The 16284-nt window shown below is 40.5% G+C and overlaps 2 protein-coding genes across 5 annotated transcripts in view; both read right to left on the reverse strand.

Moving 5' to 3' along the window:
- The window catches only part of KIAA0319, a 92735-nt gene extending 89633 nt beyond the window's left edge, over positions 1–3102 (reverse strand). For both annotated transcript variants that reach the window (XM_082415160.1, XM_082415158.1), the window contains exon 1: positions 48–3102. The gene's annotated coding sequence lies outside the window, so the exon portion shown is untranslated. The remainder of the gene's footprint in view (positions 1–47) is intronic.
- A 143-nt stretch (positions 3103–3245) lies between these two features.
- TDP2 (tyrosyl-DNA phosphodiesterase 2) lies at positions 3246–16274 on the reverse strand. Of its 3 annotated transcripts, none has more exons than XM_082415234.1 (7): positions 16075–16274; positions 15801–15886; positions 11577–11750; positions 10751–10842; positions 8361–8479; positions 6873–7043; positions 3246–4205 (listed from the first exon to the last, which is right to left on the reverse strand). In XM_082415234.1, the coding sequence occupies exons 1-7, from the start codon at positions 16135–16137 to the stop codon at positions 3924–3926; spliced, it is 987 nt and encodes a 328-aa protein (XP_082271360.1). In that variant the 5' UTR covers positions 16138–16274; the 3' UTR covers positions 3246–3923. The 3 variants fall into 3 exon arrangements, with proteins under 3 accessions (XP_082271360.1, XP_082271359.1, XP_082271361.1); XM_082415233.1 differs by having other exon boundaries at positions 15973–16274; XM_082415235.1 differs by lacking the exons at positions 15801–15886; positions 16075–16274 and adding an exon at positions 15575–15729.
- Between the last annotated feature and the right edge of the window lie 10 nt (positions 16275–16284).

The following is a 16284-nucleotide window of genomic DNA, read 5'->3' on the forward strand; positions in this document are numbered from 1 at the left end:
TGCCCAAACCGGAGACAGGATGAGGCAGGCTACTGCTGCGCTCTTACCTCCAATAGTGACAGAGATCCTGGCCACCGCTCCTCTGCGCCAGGCCAGCCAGGCCCGCCGGGGTCAGCCCCGGTCTAGTCAGGATGCAACCAGGAGGGCACCCCAGCCCGCCCCCCGCATCAGCTTCTTCTAGAGCTGGGAAAGCGCGCGCCCGTGATTCAGCGCCTTTCCGCTGCGCCGTTACCACGGCGACGCGCGCGCACGCGCACACGCGCCCCCAGGGATGGGCGGGCAGCAGTCCTTGCCTAGTTCCCAACTCCCAGCTCGGGCTCTAAAGATGGGTACCCAGGCGACGGACTCCCACCCCGCAGGCGACCAAGCAGAAGGCTTTCGGGCAGCGGGGCGGCCTGCATGCCCCACCTCCTTTCCTTCACCAACACTTTGACGGACACCGTGGTCCTAAACGGCCTGGGGGATGAGAGCCTTTTCCAAATGCCGCGGGCCAGGGTGGCTCTAGGGAGGCGCGAGCACATTACTTGGGTCAAAAACCCTTTGCAAATGTCTCCCCCGAAGCAAAGTCACCCCACATGCACAAGTCCCACTCCTCCAGCGGGAGCCTCTTTAGGCCCTACTATGTTTTGAGCACGTGTTGCTTTCTGAATGAGGGTGAAAACAGGTATTAGGAGGGGCCCAGATCAACCCCACGCTTTATAGGTTAACCAGGTGTCCAAAGTATTTAGATTACATTTGCATCTATGGGAAGGTGATCATCTGAACAATAGAAAACTCCTGTGGAAGACTCTTCCTTGTATTTATACTGTTTTCTTGTAAGAACGATTCATGCATCTAGGTATGGTAACATAGGGCACAAAAGGAAGCCAGGGCATTCCTGAAGCATTCCTTGCACATCCCCATGACTACAGTACGGTGCTTAGACCTGATGAACAAGCCCCTACTAGGCTACTCCCTGGCTATGGCTGGGCCTTGGATGAGTTACTTGCTAAACCTGTTCTGTCAGTTATAAAATAGAGATGGTAATAGCATTCCTTTAGGATGATTGTGGGGATTAAAAGAAAATGCACGTTTAAAGAATAAAAACTGCTTGGGACTGAAAGAGTCAAAATCAGTTTGGACTAAAAAGAAAAAGGCAACCCTGCCAATTATCGGCCTGGGAGGACAGGCACAGATTAAGCCGGAAGCAAAATTAACAGGAAATATTTCCCCCAAAGTCATGCAGCTGCTGTAAAATGACGTAACAACCCCCTCTTTGAATGACTACTGCTTTCCTACCACAGACGCCCCCTTTGCTTTGCTATTTCCATCCGTAACTGGTGATACCCCATTGCTGAATTCTCCTTGCCTCATGACAGCACCCAGTCCATAGTTAGTCCCTGCTTCTCCTAACCTGCCTCTGAAAGAGTAAGCAACAGTACCAATCTGATTCCAAGACCCTCCTTCAAAGGGAACCCAAACCTTACAAGACACTTCCATCCTTTCTCTTCTCACAGTGGCATTCCACTGTACCCCCAGAGTGACCTTTCTCACCACATCAATAAATCTGATGTACTCAGACAACAAGCCCATTCCCAGCAGTCTTTAAATAAAAATTAAGTCATTAATATATGGGCTTAAAGTCTTTACATATATACATACTTACATATATATAAGCTTAGCCTAGACTTCTAAACTCAGAGCCATTACAATGAATATCTATTTTGATATATATAATACATATAATATCTATTTTAGTACTGACTTATGAAAATGTTAGTCTGCCTCCCTAGGACACAAATGTGAAGGCACTGTCTTTCATTTCATTTCAGCATTTATTGAGCTCCTGCTACATGCCAGACACTATAGTAAATACTAAGGATAAAATGGTGTATTTTTAGTACAGCTTTTCTGACTTCGTCTGTTTTTTTTTTAAAACGTGATGATCCATTTATTTACTTATTTATTTATTTATGGGTGTGTTGGGTCTTTGTTTCTGTGCGAGGGCTTTCTCTAGTTGTGGCAAGCGGGGGCCACTCTTCATCGCGGCGCGTGGGCCTCTCACTATCGCGGCCTCTCTTGTTGTGGAGCACAAGCTCCAGACGCACAGGCTCAGTAATTGTGGCTCACGGGCCTAGCTGCCCTGTGGCATGTGGGATCTTCCCAGACCAGGGCTCGAACCCGTGTCCCCTGCATTGGCAGGCAGACTCTCAACCACTGCTCCACCAGGGAAGCCCTCGTCTGCTTTTTATATGTTGTTGGTTGGGACATTTGTTCTTACTAAACCGCACGATAAAAGACAAGGAACTATCTTTTTTTTGAAGGTGGGAGAAACAGGCCTAGCAAGATTCAAGTACATTCCCTATCAGTGGCAAAGATGGTACTTAGCATATTGATATATAACATTCTGAGTTGGAATTTCACCAAGAAGGGGGGTAAGGTACACAAAGCTACTATACTGAGACAACTTGAGATTCAAAGTAAAAAGTTCAAGATACTGCATATTAGTAGTTTCTTAATTCTTGCACTATTTGAGAACTATTGCCCATCGAAAGCAGACCAAAAGTAGTTTTGTTCCTATTCACTTCACTTATAACTTGTTTCTTAGATTTTGTCACTATGAGGAGTAAATGGTAAGGTATTTCACTTGGATGCTCTGAGTCATAAAAAGAAAACGATACTCCTTCCAGTTTTAAAACAATTTGATAATTATTTAATCTAATACACACTACTACATATTTTTTTATATTTAGCCTTTTACTCATCTAGATTTTTTTTTTTTTTGTAATTTGAAGTGTGGTAGAGTTCTAACTTAATTATGCTTCCAAGTGAATAAGCAATTTATGCCGAAAACATCCTTTTCCCACAAAAATGAACTATTGCTTCCGTAATACATGCTAAAATATTAGCATTAATACTAATTTTTAATGATTAAAATTATGATTAACATATAAAACTTTTCCATTATGACAAAGCATATGTTATATATAAATACAGCTTGTCTTTTTTTAGGTGTTTTAGTTGTTAATTTTGACACCCCTGATGAAAATAAGTTTCTGCCACTTCTCATTCTAATTATTACCGCCAGCTTTCATTTTTGTATACTGAGGAAGTCAATATATTCTTGGCAATACTTGGCAGAGTGAGAAGCAACGTGGAAAGCTGTTTTCTCCACACAAAGGTGAAACAGTAGCAGTGGAGCCAGAAACAGGAAGCAGGTAAAAACTTCAATCCCATCATGAGCACAAAAACATACTAAAACAAACTATGAGCAAGCAGAATTCTTTATTTAAAGTACATTCTCTTATGGGAAAAAAATCTTTCCTTAAAGCACATGTAGAAGTGCTCCTCATTCACGTCTTGAAAAAAATTCAGTTTTACAAGTAGCAAAACTAAAAGGCTAATTCTTTTTACACATTTACTTTTCTTAGAAAAAAAGCCCAATGCCTCTATAAAAGTGACTTTAATCATTATCAAGCCTAACTTTGCCTCTGTTGGTGACATAACTACAAACATGAATTTTTAAAAATTAAGGGATTTTAAATCATGAGTTCATTTCTAGCTTACCAATTAGGCACTGTTAACTGACAAAAAGTCTGATGTAGGACAGCTGCAATCTATTTAAATGCAGATCCAGCCAGCAGCTGTGAGCACTCTTAGGAACCAGAGCTTGTAATAGCTGATAGCCTTTGTGACCTTTCATTAAGAGGCCTCATGTTCTGAACACAGGTATGCTTTCATTGAAATAAACATTAAGATTTAGTTCTGAAATCTGAGGACACAATTCACAAAATAAAATCACAGGCGTTTTTTCTTTTGTTACAATGATCCAGTATATTAATTCCTCCATATTAAACTACCTTGCCACACAGGTAGCAATTACATTTGCAAAAACACAGAACAAAATTGCTCCGAACATTTAAAACTCGTATTTGAAAAGCAGTTCACAATATTACATCTAAGTTGCACAGAAGCCCCCAGTGATCACTAGGAAATCTACCACAGTGCAGCTTTTCCAACCCAAGGAGGTCCAAACTTCGGGGAACGATGTGGCCGCCTTCTGCTGCTGCTCTAAAAAATATTCGATCAAAACGAAGCTTACAAATAGCAGCTATTCCAAGATTAGAATTCACTTGTGTATCCCATGTATACTGGCAATGCTTAGGTTTGCCCAAAAACTCCCAGACATCCACAATGTTGTTGGGTAAACCACCACATTTGGTAACCTACAAAGAAAAAGAAAGAAAACTCTTTTCAGTCTTTTTTCCCTTTTATTAAAAAGGTCTTTACCATTACCACAACTAGGTGCAACTTTTCAAATCAGAATGCCACAGATTATTTATTAATGCACAAATGCAAAACTAGATACAATTAGATATATTATAAAATTATTTTACTGCATGGTAATAAGTAGGTAATATAAAAATATCAAGAGAGACAGAGAGGTCTGAAATTTGCCCCTTCGCTTCTGCCACAAGTAGCTTCCTAACTTTGGGAGTCAGATGAAACTCAGAAGACTGAAAATCCATGGTCTCAGTTATTGCTATTAGTAGTTTAAAAAAATGAACATTAAGTGTAAAGGAGGCAAAACTGTTACTCTAATCTATAAATTTAGAAGTATACCATTCATATGATCCAATAATGTCAAATGCCTTCAGTTTTATTTGAAATTTACTAACAACATTAACTTTTCCTCCCATTCACACTCTAGGATTAAAAAATTTTTTTATCGTGGTAAAGTACACATAAAACTTCGACTTTAACATTACAGTTCTGTGGCATTAAGTACATTCACATGATTGTGCAACCATCACCACCATCCACCTCCAGAACCTTTTCAATGTCCCAAACTGAAACTCCACCCATTAAACACGAACTCCCCATTCCACCCTCCCCCCAGCCCCTGGCAACCACCACTCTCCTTCCTGTCTGTATGAATTTGACTACTTTAGGAAACTCATGTAAGAGGAATCATGAACAGTTTTGTTACTGGCTTATTTCACTTATCATAACGTCTTCAGGGTTCATTCACGTTATAGCATGTGTCAATACTGCCTTCGTTTTTAAGGCTGAATAATATTCTATTTCAGGGCTTCCCTGGTGGCGCAGTGGTTGAGAGTCTGCCTGCCAATGCAGGGAACATGGGTTACGAGCCCTGGTCTGGGAAGATCCCACATGCCTTGGAGCAACTAGGCCCGTGAGCCACAATTACTGAGCCTGCGCGTCTGGAGCCTGTGCTCCGCAACAAGAGAAGCCGCGATAGTGAGAGGCCTGCGCATCGCGATGAAGAGTGGCCCTCACGTGCCGCAACTAGAGGAAGCCCTCGCACAGAAACGAAGACCCAACACAGCCATAAGTTAAAAAAAAAAAAAATTCCATTTCATGTATCAATATATGCATTTTGTTTATTCATCTGTCAATGGACACTTACACTTAGGTTGCTTCCATATTTTAGCTACTGAGAATAATGCTACCAACCCAAGTGTACACCTATCTCTTTGAGGCTCTGCTTTTGCTTGCTTGTATTCACCCAGAAGTGGACTTGCTGGATCATATGGAAAGTCTGTTTAATTTCTGGAGGAATCCTTACACCATGTTCCACAGCAGCTGCACCATTTTACATTCCCAGAAGCAGTGCACAGGGGTTCCAATTTCTCCATATCCTTGCAACACTTGTTATTTTCTGTTGTTTTGTTTTTTTGTAATAGTCATACTAATGGATGTGAAGTGGTATCTCATCATGGTTTTGATTTGCATTTCTCTCATGACCAATGATGTTTAACATCTTTTCAGGAACTAACTGGCCATTTGTATATCTTCTTTCAAGAAATGTCTAAATCTTTTGCCCATTTTTTTTTAATTGTATTTATTTATTTTTGGCTGCGTCGAGTCTTAGTTGTGGCACATGGGATCCTTCATTGCGGTGTGCTGGCTTCTCTCTAGTTGTGGTGCATGGGCTCCAGAGCATGTGGGCACCAAAGCTGCGGCACGTGGGCACTCTAGTTGTGGCGTACGGGCTCTCTAGTTGTGGTGTGTGGGCTCCACAGCACGTGGGCTCAGTAGTTGCGGCGTGTGGGCTTAGTTGCCCTGCTGCATGTGGGATCTTAGTTCCCCGACCAGGGATGGAACCTGTGTCCCCTGCATTGGAAGGCAGATTCTTAACCACTGGACCACCAGGGAAGTCCCGTGCCCAGTTTTTAATGAGGTTTTTTTTTTTTTCTGTGTGTTTTTTTTTTTAATTGTAGGAGGTCTTTGTATATTTTGAATATTCTGAATATCTCATCAGATATATGATTTGTGAATATTTTCTACCATTCCATGGGTTGCCTTTTCACTCCATTGATAATACCCTTTGATGCACAAGTTTTTAATTTTGATGCAGTCTACCTTATCTATTTTTTCTTTTGTTGTCTGTGCTTTTGGTGTCATATCCAAGAAATCACTGCCAAAACCAATGTCATGAAGGTAAAAAAGGTTGAAAAAAGAAAATCCAGAAGGAAAAGAGTTAGGGACAACTATGTTGGTCAAATCTTTCTGTTCTTCTTACCTTACAACTAAGAAACTGCAAATAAACGACCTTTTCTAAATTCTTCTAATCATTATTTTCTCTATACCCCTCTTGTTAATCAATATATATTGTTTTGTGTTGTCTGTTTCATATACCATATATATGTTTTCACCCAATAATGTAACAGCCCCTTCTGCCTCTGTTTCCCCTGTGCTAGGCAAGTAGCACAGGCTAAATAATCATTTGCTAAATTGCATGTGCAAGGTCACTTATACATTATGAACAGATGAAAGTCCTAGTTTTAATAGCTTTAGTCAAAAGAAACCTAAATTAGTTTCCACAGCATTAATCTGCCCATAAACAATGAAATGACTTCATCACTCACTTCTTGATCCCTTAAATTTGTATCTCCTGCAAATATAACTGTAGCTGACTCTGGAACCTCTTGCATTTTCTTTAAAACTATTTTCAACTGATTCATTCGTTCCTTAGCATGCCCTCTGGTGCTCTCCAAATGAGAAGTCATAAGGCAAAGTTCATTTCCTGACACACTCACCTGCAACAAGATAAATAGAGTTGTTAAAATGATCCACTAACAATTAACACTGAACTTTGTTCACACAATCAGTAACTATTCAACTGATGGGTATATATCAATATTTACTAAAGTGAAACTATATAATCAGCACCGTGCTTATCCTTAAAGGTCAAAGAATACTCCCAAAGAATACTGAGCAAGTACCCACTAATACTTCAAAACCTCCCTCGAATGTCAACTCCACTGTGAGCCCTTCCCCAGCATCCCAGGCATCAGTGGCTCCCTCCCCTATCCTCCTACAGCGCCGTGTAGACTGTTTATAAAGTCCCCTAGATCGAAATGCAGCACAATTATCTCTCTCCTACAAAGCCCTGAGTCATTTGAAAGCAAAGATGGCTCTTTTATTTATTACTGTTACCGAGAGCCTGGCACATAGGTAACTCAAAATAATGTCAGTTAAATGAATGAATGAGAATCACTTACCATTTGCAATTAAGATACCAGCAATGTAAGATCTGTCATTATTTAAACTAATTGCCTGCAGCGTCCAGTTCAAATTCTTTCACATTGGGCATTCATGATCTCCTATAATCTGGATCCAACCTACTTTACCAAACCTGTCGTCACACTACCCCCTTTGTGCCCTCTACATCCAACTGAATAGAAGGCTCGTTTATAGCTATACATGCTCTCTTTCATATATACATACCCTGCTATTTGCAATTTGCAAAAGTTTGCTCAGGGTGGTTCTGCCACCTGCACTGTTCTTAATGTCTACATTTTGCATATTTTTCAGGGCCCAATTCAAACACAACTTCCATCATGAAACTTTCACTAAACAATGTAGCTGAAAATCATCTTTCCTTTCTCTAAACTTCCATGGCATATCATTATACCTCTCCCATGGCATTTATGCCCTTCGTTTATTTTAGGTACTATACATACAATCTCTCCCCTGCTAATCTACGAGCTCTATGAGACCAAGATCTATTCGACTCATTTTTGTAAGACTCACAGAGTACAATAAAGTACCAAGTATAGTGCATTTAATAAGAAAAAAAAAACTACTTTAGGAAGCAACTGTGGAATGTTAGCAAACTCTTATATATTAAGAAAACATCTAATGAATCAAGGATTTTATTTTTACAATTTGTCTATATTTGAAATGTATGTAAAAATTTAATTTATAAAGTTCTTTAAGACTATTTAAAAGAACCTATAAGTGACGAGTAAATATTTTTCTAAAGACAATGCTTTTTTAAAAAGGACACCATCATGGAACTATGAAAAAAATAGTTCTTTTTTTTAAAAAAACAATTTAAAAAAATTACTTACATGCACACACAAAAGGTTTCTCATCATTTTTGTATCTGGAAAAGGAATAATCTCTTGGCTTTTAAATTTCAATCTCGATTTCTTCAACATTATAGCTGTGAAATATCCTTTTTCATGACCTTCAAATGTTTGCGGAAAAGAATTTAGGCTGAGAGATCAGGGGTATCTGCAGTTTATCCCAAGCTCCCCTACTGAAAATTTTATAACAAGCAGGTATAGATATTTAAATGGATATAAATCTTAAAAGTAAACTATTATTTCAAAATAGTTCAAGATGGTCAACCAAGTCCCTCTGTAACTGTAAGCATGGAAGAAATATAAAAGTGTAACTGGAAGTATGGAAGAAATACAAAAATAATAATGAATTTACATAAGTGCCCAAAACAGTTAACAGTGCTAATACCAAACATAAAAATTTGAAAAATTTCTGAAAGGCAGAGTAGATGAGACTTAAACTGAGGCAACTTGACATGCAGTTACTTTTCACTCGGGAAGCACCAGAAAAATCACAGTAAGTGAATAAAAAATTTAGAAAGGTATACACTTGCAAGAAGAAAAGAGAACAGAAATGGAGGGGCAATGAATGAAAGCTTCCAAGTTTTTAAGAGAACAAAGTAGGTGGAGAAGTGGTAACTGGTTTATCAGAACGGAGGGGAACCAGGAAAAGAGGAACAGGAAGAGAAGGGAGGAAGAAACGGAGGGGCAGGGAGGAGGGCAGCAGACTAGAAAGATGGCAGGTGGGGAGTCCAGCAGGAGGAAAGGAGGCGGAGAGGGAGGGAGGAAAGGAGAGACAGAAAAAAGAATTTTCCAGAACTGAAGGTCACAAACCTCCAGATTGAAAGGTCCTACCAAGTGTTTGGCATAATAAATGAAAAAAAGACCCCCAAAACACTGGAGTTAAAAAGAAGAGCCTCAAAGCTTTCAGAGGGGGAAGGGGGGGAAGAAAGATCAAGAATTAGAATGGCATCAGACTTCTAATCATCAATAATGGAAACTAGAAAACACTGAAATCATGCCTTCAAAATTCTGTGGGAAAATGACTTTCTACCTAGAAATCTTTGTCCAGCCAAACTATCAAGGAACTATGAGAATAAAACATTGGCATTTCCAAATAGGCTGGGATTCAAAAACTTCACTCCCCATGTGCTACTTCTTAGAAAGTGACTAGAGAATGTGCTCCAATAAAATGAGGAAGTAAACCAAGGAAGAAAGCATGGGATTCAGAAAACAAGATAACCAAAACAGAAGACAGGCAAAAGGAATCCCCAAGAGAATGCAGAAAAGTTGTCCCGCAGAGAGAGAGAGAGAGAGAAAGGCAGATAGAGAGAACTCTCTCTTCAGCAATTTTGGATTAAAAAGTAAATCAAAATTAAAATCATACACTAGGTAAAAGTGAAAGTCAAAGAAAACATGAGATTTAGCCAAAAGTCATGAAATGAAGCCAAAGTGGTATATTAAATGCACTTAGTAAAAACAAAATAGATGAAAAATCAAAAACTAAAATATTCAGGGCAAAAAGGTAGAAAAATAACAAAATAAATAAAAAGAAATAAAGACTTTTTGAAAAAGCATAACCACAATGCAATCACCACACTTAAACATTTTCTAACAATTTGATTTCACCAAAAAGTTACTTAGTGCCTCAAATTTTGGCAATTTATATTTTCCTGAAAAATCATCCATTTCAACCATTTTTCCACATATGTAACATATTCTCCTATGATTTTTTTAGTATCCTGTTGCCGCAGACCGGCTGCAGAAAGCTAGAAGTTCCTGGCGGTGAGGGGTAAGGAACTGAAAAGCACCAGTATGGGATCAGAAGGGCCAAGACAACTGATGGTTGCAAGGCAAGTTTATTCAAAGAGCATGAATGTATATATAGGTTTAGAACGGAACGAATATCAGACAATAAATCAGTAAACCTTGTATGAATATCAGACAATAAATCAGTAAACCTTGTATTTCCACATAATTCTGTCGCCACTATCTATGCGCCACTATCTATGCGTCAGCATGCCTTATGGGCCATTCTTTGGAGATACAGACTTCCCCCTCAGGGCAGCACTTCCTTCTTCTGGGGAACAACCAGGGGCTCTTAGATGCAGAGCAGGCACCTAGAACGAAACTGGCCGCAAGCCATCTTCCTTTTTTACACTCAATACCGCAGCGTCAGGAGCGCATACCAAGAAAGAGACAAGCAGTTCTCCGGAAAGCAGAAAGCTGAATAAGCCTACAGCTTGGGGGCCACCACATCCTGTCTCTGACTTCTTTTTCTCAAACTTACTTTATTTGTGCTTTTTCCTGTCTATGTTCCAACTGTCTAACTTTGGTTTATCTCTCACCTTGTTTTTCAAAGAAAAAGACAAGTTAAATAACAGGAAAACTGTTACCTGTAATTATCTCGTAACTACTTGCTTTCTTCTTTAGGTAGGCAGAATATGGGGGAATAACTTCCTGTAGAAATACCACATCTGGGCTGTACCTAATTAAACACATCAATTTATGAAAAATATGAGGTATACCATTTCATTTGCAGCTACCTAGATTAGGAAAATGCCACAGCATAAAAGAAACACAAAATTATAGTCCTCTAGGACACCTAATATTCAATATTTATGCTGACCTTTGATAACTATAAAATGAGAAAGACCTGTGCTATTTAACACATAACACTGTAAAGATAAAATTAAAAAAAAAAACATATACATGACAACCTTTCAAAGTTAGAAGAACAGGAATCACTGACACTAGAAACCAATAATATTAAGAGCCTACAATGGTCCTCACTCTTAACGGATGCCTTAAGTGTTATTGTCTTCTTCAATCCTCTTGAAACAGTTATTATCCATGATGAAGAAAACTGAGCTCTGGAGAACTGAAGTGGCTTACAAGTGGTTCCACAAGGTCACAGAGCTAGTGTGTGGCAGATACGGATCACTTTGGTAATTTTCTTTTCATAGCAATAATTATACACAAAGTTTAGTAAATAAAATAGTACTAGAAGGCTGTGAACAAAAATTAGTGTTCCCTCTGCACCCCAAGCCACAATCCTGCTCCCAGAGCCAGTCACTCCCAATTCTTTCACATGTTTCCTCTGAGAGCTGGACTCTGAAGTCAGGACCGATTCCAAAGCCCATAACCTTGAACTGTTACCCTCCTTGTAGGCAGGTAAGACACATTATCACGTTACCATGAAACAGATGTAATAATACTTACAAAGTTAAATAGGAACACACCCCTCGAGCCCTCTCTGGCAGACTGTTTACGTCCAATCCATCAATATTCCAGGTAATGAAAGAGAACATGCTGCCATCTTCTTGCTGAACATTTTCAGATGTGCTGGTTTTAGAACTAATGGAATCACTTGTTTCTTCCTTGGTTAGGTCAACACTGGCAAGATAAGAATGAAACACAACTTTGCAAATAATCTATAAACTGATTAATTTAAAATTATTTTGTGAGTCTCTGTAGCCCTCATTTTACAGGTAAATAAATTTTAAGAGTCCTAAAAGTATCTGCCTATAGAACAGCAAAAGTCTGATGAGTGAGGAAAAATAGATTCTTACTGTGTTATCCAAATGTCTGCTTACTTAGAACCAACTCAATATCCTTCAATGACATAGGTCACTAAAATGATCTGATAAACTATGACCCCAAATCAGACTGAGTAATGTAAGATTTCCACATTTATCTGGATTCATTTTAAATCACATTTGAAATAAGATCTCATTGTGCCACATAAATAATGGCTGCAATTCTTTGTTATTCCCCTCACTGAGAGGTGAAGTCCAACTAATACCCTTCCCCTTGAATCTGGACCTTAGTGACTTGCTTGACCAATAGAATATAGTGAAAAGGATTATTCTGGGATTTCTGAGGCTTGGCCATAAGAAGCCTTGTAGCTTTCACTCAAGCCTTTTGGAACACTCTGTCCAACAAGAACCCTGAGCTGCTACATGAGAAATCTGACTACTCTGAGACTGCCATGCTGGAGAGACCATGTGTATGGGCTCCAGCCCAAAAGTCTGCCTGACCCCACCTTTCCCACCAAGGCCCAGACACCTGAGTGGAGGGACAAACATTATTAAAACGCAACTGCTAAGCATTTATAAAATATACATAAATTTAAGAACTAGGATTTTACATTTATAATTTTAATAAATGTAATGCCAATATTTTAACTTCTTTAAAAAAATTTTTTTAATTAAAAAAATTTTTTTTGGCCACACCACGCAGCTTTTGGGATCTTAGTTCCCTAACCAGGAAATGAACCTGGGCCACAGCAGTGAAAGCACCAAGTCCTAACCACTGGCCTGCCAGGGAACTCCTGGAAAATTTTTTTTATTGAGGTATAATTAACAGATAATGTTATACTAGTTTCAGGTACACAATATAATGATTCAATATTTGTATACATTGCAAAATGATCACCATGATAAGTCTAGTTAATTTTTAAACTTCTTATGAAATAATTTCAGACTCTCGAAAAACAATAAAAAGAATTCTACTCACCACTCATACAGATAAATGTTAACATTTTACTTATTTAACATTTACTTGCTTTACTCTTTTTATTCTGAAACATTTGCATAAATACTTTTGAATGCATTTCCTAAAAATAAGGACATACATACCTTAGTACAATTATCAAAAATCAGAAAATTATCATTGATACAATGTTATTATATAATTTAAAGATCTATTCAAACTTTGCCAATTGTGCCAGTAATGTCCTAATCCAGGATCACATGTTGCATTGAGGTGGCATGTCTCTTTCAAGCTCCTTTGATCCAGAATAGTTCTTCAGTCTTTGTCTCTCCTGACCTTGATGTTTTTGAAGAATACAGCCCATTTATTTTGTAGAATGTCCTTCAGGTTGGGTTTGTCTGATGTTTTCTGAGAATGTGTATTTTTTGGCAGGAATGACACAGAAGTGATAGGGTGTCCTCCTCAGTGCATCACGTCAGGAGGCCTGATCCAACAGTATTGGATTTGTCCCCAGTACTGGTCACGTTAACTTTGATGCCTTGGTTTCTGCACTGCACAGTTATGATTTCCCCCCAAGTAATAAGTATTTTGCAGGTAGGTACTTTGAGACTATGTAAATGTCTTGTTTCTCATCAACTTTTACCTATTAGTTTGGTTTTTTTAAAATTTATTTTTATTTTTGGCTGCGTTGGGTCTTCATTGCTGCGCGCAGGCTTTCTCTAGTTGCAGCGAGCGGGGGCTACTCTTTGTTGTGGTGCGCAGGCTTCTCATTGCAATGGCTTCTCTTGTTGTGGAGCATGGGCTCTAGGTGTGCGGGCTTCAGTAGTTGCAGCACACGGGCTCAGTAGTTGCAGCAAGCAGGTTCAGTAGTTGCGGCGCATGGGATTAGTTGCTCGGTGGGATGTGGCATCTTCCCGGACCAGGGATCAAACCCGTGTCCCCTGCATTGGCACGCGGATTCTTAACCACTGCGCCACCAGGGAAGTCCCTTAGTTTTAGTGTCCATTGATGATTCCTGTCTGAGATAATTACTATCAAGATAGTTCCCAAATGGTGATTTTTTTTCTAACTCTAACATGCCTTCAACATTTAGTAGTTGGAATTCTACTGTGAGGGAAAGTGTTCCCTTCACTCCTGGACAAATGTATTTATATCAGTGTGGATTCTTATTCTATTCTATAGATAAAGCCTCACTCTCACTGGCATCTGATCTGAGTTCCAAGAGACAACAGACCACAGCCTCATCAATCACTTTGCTTGTTTTCTGCCAATTTGTGATTCTGGGCTAGGGGACTCCTAATGGTCCTCTACCCCACCATTACTCAGCTCCACCCACATTTTTTTTGAGGGACGATTTCAGGGACTCCACCTCCTTTGTTCCAACTTCTTTACTGACTACAATTTAGGATACAACTAACAGACACTAACACAGGCTAGTCTGAGTAAAACAAAAGGATTCACAAGGAAACAGAATCATGTCCCAGAGCCAACTACAGGAACACAGCTATGCCTACGGAAGTTCGATCAAGGCTCTCTCTCAATCTTACTCAACTTCCCTCGGTTTCACTGTCTCTCTGCAGACTAGCATTCTCAGCTTCCCCATGCACAAGAGTATGGTTATAGGTCCCCCACAGGTACTGAGTTAACATGTACAGTCCCAGCTTGACAGGAAGATTCACTAAACACTCATGGTCCTAATCCCAGGAGACAGGATCTGACTGGCCAGCGCGGGCTAGATGAACACCTACTAATCTAACTGGCTCTAGCTAATACAACATGGGAGCTAGAGATATGTCACTGTGGATGGGTAGACAATTCCTCAACAACAGGCCAGGCAGACGGAGGAAGGAGCCTAATGAAATGATCTTATCACATCTATAAGACAGTGCAGCTGAAAAGTTCACAGGGAGAAAGAAGTATCTACTATGAACAGTTAACTGTAGAGGCTGCCCATACAGCTGGGAGAACTTTATATATTCAATTCATACTTATTGAGAGCTTATTACATGCCAAATATTGTTTGAGACTTTGGGAAATCAACAATGTATGAAACAGACACTGTCTTCACCAAATGTAGTAGTCTAGTGGGAGATATAAAATACTAAATAGCGATTATAATATGAACTAAGTTGTCATGCATGATGCTACTATATAGAATTACTCAAGAGGAAAACCTTACCCAGACTTGGGAAATCAGGGAAAGCTTCTTGAAGACAAGTCATGTCTAAGCTGGACTTTTAAGATAAATGTTACTTAGCAAGGAAGGAGGAAGAAAAGGGTTCTAGGCAGAGATGATAAATATCTTTACAAAGGTTGAAAGGCAAGAAAAAATGGCCCACTGGAGAAAGGGAAAGTTTGGTATGCCTGGAAGTTTTGTAGGGTAGGAAAGAGAGTGTGAAAAGAAACGAACCCAGAAATATGGTCAAACCGTGGAGGGACCTGTAAGGCACTTGGACTTTAAGAGCAGAAGTGCATGAATTGGGGAAGGAGCACTGGAATAATAGGGGCGGATGTGCAGTTTATAAAAACTATTATCCTGGCCGGGCGGCAGAGAATAAACAACAACAATATAAGCAGCAAGAAGACTTCCAAGTTACCATTCCTCAGTAGAGGATTTTGCCTCATTCATTTGTTTCGAAACCCTTGCTTACATATTGCCTAAAATTGTAGTTAAAAAATTACATTTCAGATATTCCCCCACCCCCCACCCCCCGACTCCAAAGTACCTTCGAAGTGACAGCCTGGACTTCGGGAGAGAAGCGTCAGCCCCGCTGCTGGGACGCGTCTCCATCCCACGCACCAACAAAAACCCTCCGCCTCCGGCTATTCAGAGGCGAGACTTGCCTCTACTCAAACCCGCCCGTCCAACTCGACTGCAGGTCCCAGGATGCCCAACGCAACCCGGTACAAACTGACTCCGCCCGGAGTGGTCCCCGCCCCGTCATCACTCACCAGAACTCGGGCTCCCAGGTGGTCTCAAGATGGCTTTTTAAAGCGCTCTCCTCCACGGCCGGCTCGAAGTAGGAGTCCAGCGCTCTCTGCAAAACAAAGACACAGAGATGGAACGTGTGCGCTGCACGGACCAAAGTAAAGGGCGGGAAAGAGAGAAGCAGCGAAAGCGTACTTCTATCTCCCAGTCGTTCTCGGCCAGGTAGCACTGAGCCACGGCGGCGTCGCAACTCGCGACCGAGGCAAACTCCACACACAAAAGTCTCCGCTTCTTCACCTCGGGCTCTCCCTCCTCCCGCTCAGCCTCCGGGGCACCGTCCGGACCACCCTTCCGCTCCATGAGACCGCCGCCAGCTCACCTCCCTCTAACCCGGGCCTTCCAGGGAGACGCCTGGAGCTCTGCGCAGGCGCCCAGCGCCCCAGCGCTCGCGCATCAACCGCCTCTTGCGGAAACGCGCTCCGCTTTCGGAGGACGATAGCGCGCCTG

The sequence above is a fragment of the Balaenoptera physalus genome (genome assembly GCF_965194825.1).
Source record: "Balaenoptera physalus genome assembly, chromosome: 11".
Lineage (NCBI taxonomy): Eukaryota > Metazoa > Chordata > Mammalia > Artiodactyla > Balaenopteridae > Balaenoptera > Balaenoptera physalus.

Excerpts from the sequence above, each read along its gene's own strand:
- TDP2 (XM_082415233.1), bottom strand. The coding sequence starts at position 16,137 with ATGGAGCGGAAGGGTGGTCCGGACGGTGCCCCGGAGGCTGAGCGGGAG. Across the intron at positions 15,887-15,972 it reads AGAACGACTGGGAGATAGAA|AGAGCGCTGGACTCCTACTT; the intron begins GTACGCTTTCGC and ends TTTGTTTTGCAG. Across the intron at positions 11,751-15,800 it reads ACCTGGGAGCCCGAGTTCTG|TGTTGACCTAACCAAGGAAG; the intron begins GTGAGTGATGAC and ends TTATCTTGCCAG.